Genomic DNA, 6,528 nt, shown 5'->3' on the forward strand with positions numbered 1-6,528 from the left:
TGATGAATCAGCTGGATAGAGGCGTATTTTGTGGACAGGTCAAATTCTTACTCAGTGCAGTAAAGCGTCGAAGCGAGAGTATTCACGCTCTTACTACAGCGAAATCATTCTTTGTGAGTATCTGCTTTTTTTCGGTTATCAATTGTTTATTAAAATTTTTTTCGCCTCTGAAATGGGTTTTGTCGAATTCATTTATCGATTTGTAGGATTTATTTTCGGCTCTCAGAGGGTTTTTCTACGATTTTCGGAGCAGTGCTCTCCTTTCTCGAATAACTGCGCCATTTGTCGATAGTTACACGCTTTGTGCCGATGGCAGGCAATTTATTCGTCGAATGAGATAATCATTATAATAAGCGGTGTCGGGGGGTTGAGGAGTCTTCGAGGAAATTTTACTATTGTATTGTTCGGGCGATTGTTGCGGGGTGAGGGTCGGAGAGTTATCTGGAGTTTTATCTGGTGGAATTATCTGAGTAGGATTTTTTATTTATTTTCGTAAAGCCAATTGCAACTTAAGATTAATTTGTTTAGTTATTAATTTTTTAAATTATTTTATTTTCATTTTTTCTCACTTATGGTAGAATAAACAGGTCAATTTCTGGACGATTTCAAATTCCATTAAATATCCCATAAATAATAGAATGAGAATTGTAATGATAATTTCACCTCTCAATAATATTACTCGTGTATAATTATTAATCTATTATTTATTCTGTTGATCGACATTTAATAAATAAATAAAAATATCCCCAGTCGTCCAGAAATCAGGGATTTCGGCTGCATTCAACTATTTAATAATTAAATAATTTTTTAGTTTGATATTTGACTTCAAATATTTTTTTCTGCTAATTAAAATATTCTTGAAGGTACGGCAGTCATCATATCTCCATTTACGTGATTCTTTTATTTTTGATCGTACCACGAAATTCGTACTTCCCTTAACCGTCCAGCAATTGGCCGCTTTTCACCCTAATTACCATTGTGATTGTTATTATTTCAATAAACTGGGGAGTTTTTACTCAGTACAATTGAGATGCAAGAATTTTAGTTTTAGTATTTTTGCATATTTTGTATCGGATTCGCATATTAAATAATTTAATATTAAATTAATATTCGGATTAAATGGAAATTGTTGTGTATTCTCTTCTTTTTTAGTTGTTTCCACATTTTAAACCGCTTGACTAAACGCTACGGCTAAAAAAATTGGAGCACAATGGTTAGAAGTTGTTTGTCGTTTCAAATTTGTATTGACGAAACATTCATCACTAAATTACACTATAATCTCTCACGGCAAACGCATGGCGGATCTTATCGTGTCTAATCTCTTCTACACAATTTATCTTTCTTATTTTTATTTTTAACGCAACTCGGCACAGAAAGCTTGTGACTAGCCATCGCCCGAGACTCTTCAGCCTGATATTTACATTTCATATGCAAAGAATTGGTTGTACAATGAAAAAGACAAAAGAAAAAAATATTCAGCTAATGTCCAGTATCGCACAATTGAATATGAAAAATAAGCTGTTTCACATTGTTATGAAGGGGATGAGAGTAAAACATTTTGACAAGTCTGGTGATGCGGAAGATCTAATTCATATTATTATTATTTTTTTTTACTCGCAAAAATATAAATAACAATAATAATAAAAATGTTTATTATTATTATTATTTACATTATTCGTTTGCCAAGTTCAATATTGCTATCATTCATTCGTCCGTTTCATCGTACTTTCTAGATTTCTTTTGTTGGATCTCATCATGTAATTTCTTAGTATTATTTTAGTTTCATGATTTTCATTCACTACGTATGCACTTTCCTATTTTTATCGATGATTTCGCTGCGGTGGAAAGAATTTATTATACAAGGATTAATCATGCAGTGGCAATTGCCTATTTTACAGCAAAATAATGAGTTAATTTTAAACATTTTGCAAAGATGATTTTTAATCTTTCTTCAATCCATAGATATTTATGGATGAGTGGGGAGATATTTATGGATGAGTTGATTTTTTGACGAAATGTTAATAATGTTCATTGATCGGTTCATGGAACAGGATAATTTTTTTTCCTTGCAAAGTGCAATTGTTTCTCTTTGTGATGAGCCCACATTGAGCCGAATTGTTAAGTTTATTTCTGACTTACGGACTTTGAAAAAAAAAGTCAAAAGGGTCCATTTTGCCGCACCCTCTCCTATGGAAGTGACGCCAACGAAATAAATTGATTTGAACTGATCCTTAAAAAGAATGTTTTATAATTTCATTGAAATTATGGAAGTGTTTCCTCCACTCATTCATCATCTGTTTGATTTTTATTTTTTCAGGAATCATCATGTTGAAGTTTGGAGTATTGCTCGGAGTCTTCCTGGTGTTTTCCCAGGCCTCCGCAGAATTCTGTTACAATGATGTTGAAGGTGCTTGCAGTACGAAGCCCAGCACAACTGGTAATTATTCTCCCCCCCCCCCCCAATTTATTCAAACGAATTCTTCAATGGGAAGTTTATGAAGAGTTAGGATTGATTGATTTTTTTTTAAATTCAGATGGGCCACTTCTCAGCAACTGCAATGCGAAATACGGATCCTTCGAGGCTCTTCAGCCTGACCTTCAGGCCTACGCCAATGCTCACATTGAGACGAGCTTTGAATTCCTGTTGATGTCCACTCATTTCGGTAATTTCGAGGCCAATCGCGAAGGGTTCAAGGGACTCTACAGGAAATTGTCTGATGAAAATTGGAACAGGGCCATTGATATCATCAAGTTCATTAACAAGAGGGGAGGAAGGATGAACTTCAATCAGTTGCCTCGTTTCAAGAGAAACGTAAGAACAAAAATAGATTTTCAGGTTGAAAGAACGAAGTGAGGGGCATAATGAATGGCAGAGTGACATTTAACATTTTTTTTCATTCTCAAGATGTTTTTTATCTTTCAAAATGAATTTAGACTCACCTAGATTGCATCATTATTAAAGATTTAGGAAAATCAGTTTGGCTTCACCCCCTTTCATTTTCTCTTCATTGATCAAATATATTAAGAAATTTTATTATTATATTCTTCGGGAGATGGCTGAGGGAAGAGAGTTAGAGAGTTATTCAAAAATAAGCTTTCATATCGAAATCACGAAGGGAGGCAGAATGAAATTTGTAATTTCTTCTTTCATCCTCAAGATCTTTTTTTATGCGTCAAAATAAAATCAAACTGCTCCAAATCGCACAATTTCAGTAGAAAAATCGTAAAACGCTTCAAGTCGACTTGGCCCGTAGTTGAGTTTTCGGGGAATATCTCCGAATCTAAGGGAGATACCAAAATTTTCATAATAACCTTTTTTGTAGAAAGAATTGAGGGCTATAAAACAGGTCATAACAAGAATTTTGCTACCGCCCTCAGATTTCGAGATATTCATTGAAAACTGGCCTATAGTCAAAATCGTCAAAATCTTCTGAACATTTAGGAAGACCACGTTTGCCTCACTCTAATCCGCTCTTTCTTCCTTGATTAAGGACCGCATTTCCCTCAATTGAATTAATAATGCATCGTGTACATTTTCTTCAGACTAAAGACCGTGTCCTTGAATTGAACGAGCTCAACAGCCTGGCTAAAGCTCTGGACACTGAGAAACAGCTGGCAGATGAGGCTCTCCGTATCCACACACAGGCCCAACACCATACCAAGCAGGACGCATCAGTTGCCCACTACATAGAGGAGAAATTCATCGAGGATCAAGCTGAGACTGTGAGAAACCTCGCTGGTCACACCAACGACCTCAAGAACCTCCTTGGGGATCGTGATGCCTCAGTCTCTGTCTATCTCTTCGATGAATACCTCAAGTCAATCTTGTAATCTTGTAATTTTGTCATTAATCCTCAGCCAAACGAACAATTCTGTTCAATTTTCTTATTTGAGATTCTTCTTTATCAATCAATTACGATCAAACTTTGGTTATTATTATTATCATTACGGAGTTACATGTGTAGGATATTTGATGCAATTATTGTTCGGTTCGATAAATAAAAAAATGAGTATCTTGTACGAGTTTTTATATTCCTTCATTATCCGGTTTTTCGCTTGAGGTATTTACAATTTCTTTAAGTGGTATGAATAAACTCCAGTTGAGTCGTTCAATGTAACGAGGAAAAATAAATTCAAAAAGCCCCCCAAAAAAAACAATTCAGCAATAATAATTTTTCCCATGAATTCTAAATTCGGTGAGTATAAGAAATTAATTCATTAAATTTTGACTTCAAATATTTTTTTAAACAGTAGTCCCTCGCTTAACTTTATCACGAAAGATTGACATTGACGATAATTTTCATATTGGGCATAGAATTTTTAATGATTCATCCTGTTTTGAATTTTTTCTGGATTTCAATTTTCTTCCTAACTTCGAAATGTTCATTTTCTCATAAGATTCTGCGTTATTTTTGCACTTCTAGATTAAATCTTATCAATAATAATAGACTGCCACTCAGCACAAACTGAACCGTAATGTTTCTATTCATACCAATTTTTGTTTAGAATTTATTTCAGATTAATCTTCAAAATTCAAGTTATGTTCACATACATTTTTAAACAAAACTAGGGGGCTACACCCCCTGCTCGCTGCGCTCGCCAATCCTCATATTACCTCCATGACCCCATTTGAACCCTTGTGACCCTTGGCTTTTTACCCTTTACTTCCGATCCTTGCTTTTATCCTTCATTTCTGACTCTTGAATTTTGGAGTCTTAATTTCGATTAACAAATTTTCATCACTAGAAGTCGATTTGGATTTTTGTAATATAGAGAGAAATTTTTCAAAAATTATTCAGAATAACTTCTTCATGCGATGAAGTATTTGTAATTTGCGACTTTAAACGTCAAATAACTTCAGAACATTTGAATCGGTAGTGAGTAAATTTTATTGTTAATTCAGCTCCTAGTCAATATTGCGGAATTTAAGGAAGTGAAATTATCATGCGCAGGGTTTTCCGAGAAACATTCTTAGAAAAATTCAATTATTTCCTCTATATTCCGAGATATTTTCAAAACACGCGGTGAAACGATAAAACAAAATAACTCAGAGAAAGAAAACAAATCTAACTGTAATCAGTTTGTTGTATGTAATAAACCCTAAATAAAGTCGTTTTCTTAAAAAAACTGTTTCGATTTGAGTTTCTGAGTATCTCTGGAGTGAAGGGAGCTATCGAAATTTTTAACAAAGACCTCTTTCAGAGCTTCAAAGCTTTAACCGTACAAAGAAACTCCTCATGAGAATCTTCCTATCTCTTTTATATTCCGAGATATCTTCAAAATACGCAGAGACGAATTTAAAATGATTCCACTCCGATTGCAGCTTTTCCTGAATCGCCCAGCCTAATAGAGATAATGAAACTGGTCTGAGGTTCTTTTATGGCAGCTTTCACTACCCTAGTACTTGAAAGAAAGTCTACAAAAATTCCTATCAGAATTACGCTCTGCAAAATATTAAAAAAAAAAATCGATAGCGAAATATAAATCGCAATGACTCCCACTCCGATTCGAGTTTTACTGAATGTCTCCGGAGTGAAGGGAGCTAACGGAATTCCCATAACGACATCTTTTTTAGCTCTCATTTTATCCTACAAAAAAATTCTGAGAAGAATTTCTCTATCTCTTCCATATTCCGAGATATTTTCAAGAAAACTCAGATGAATCGAAATAATTCCGCTCCGATTTGAGTTTGTGCTGAATATTTCCAGGCAGAACTCACGAAATTCTTATGTCACCTCTTTTTTATCCCGCATTTTAACTTATAAGAAAGTTCTCAACTGAGTTTCCTTATCTTTCATATATTTCGAGAGATTTTCAAGAGAACTCAGTAATGAATCGAAAAAAATCTACTCCGATTTGACGTTCTCTGAATCTTCGAGCTCAATCGAAGCATATGGTCAAATACTTAATATCATAGGGGAGAGTGAGGAAACAGTCAAAAAAATAACTGTTTGACGCATTTCAAGTAAAAAAAATTTTTTTTTGTCAATTTTTCAGTAGAATGGAAAATTATTGAGAAGTTTTGATGGGCAACGATTTTGTCAATAGATGATTCGATTGAAATTCATCATGACATTTTCCATTTTTCCTGTTTCATTTTCTTTTCAATTAATCCATTGACAAAATCTTCGCCCGTCAAAATTTCTCAATAATTTTCCATTCTACTGAACGGAAAATTATTATTCTCATCAGTACTCCCAAGATAGAAAAAGTTGATAAAAAAAAAAATTTAACAAAAAAAAATTTTTTTCGCCCCACTGTTTCATTTTACCCCGTTCTCCCCTATTATTTTCATATTTTTATGAGAATATTTAAATTTTTATCAATGTAAGTCGCAAAATCCTTTAATTTTGATGAAATTTAATATTGATGGCCATCCCTGCTCCTCATCTTGCTATTTCACCACTAAAACATTACATCAAAACAAAAAACCTCAACATTTCCCATAAACACACAAACAACCGTAAAAAAGCAACAATCCATTGTTCAATTCTCCAAGTAAATGGCGCTCCACTGCTGCCATAAAAA

At 33.9% G+C, this 6,528-nt stretch overlaps 1 protein-coding gene across 1 annotated transcript; it reads left to right on the forward strand.

Annotated features, from left to right (window-relative positions):
* The first annotated feature begins 6 nt into the window (after positions 1-6).
* Positions 7-4,020, forward strand: LOC107044151. Its single transcript, XM_015265935.2, has 4 exons — positions 7-113; positions 2,318-2,437; positions 2,535-2,812; positions 3,544-4,020. Exons 2-4 carry the CDS (start codon positions 2,326-2,328, stop codon positions 3,829-3,831), a joined length of 678 nt encoding a protein of 225 aa, XP_015121421.1. The 5' UTR covers positions 7-113; positions 2,318-2,325; the 3' UTR covers positions 3,832-4,020.
* Positions 4,021-6,528: the final 2,508 nt, after the last annotated feature.

Source organism: Diachasma alloeum, unplaced genomic scaffold, assembly GCF_001412515.2.
Source record: "Diachasma alloeum isolate Michigan unplaced genomic scaffold, Dall2.0 Dall_scaffold_00681, whole genome shotgun sequence".
In the NCBI taxonomy this organism is placed as follows: domain Eukaryota; kingdom Metazoa; phylum Arthropoda; class Insecta; order Hymenoptera; family Braconidae; genus Diachasma; species Diachasma alloeum.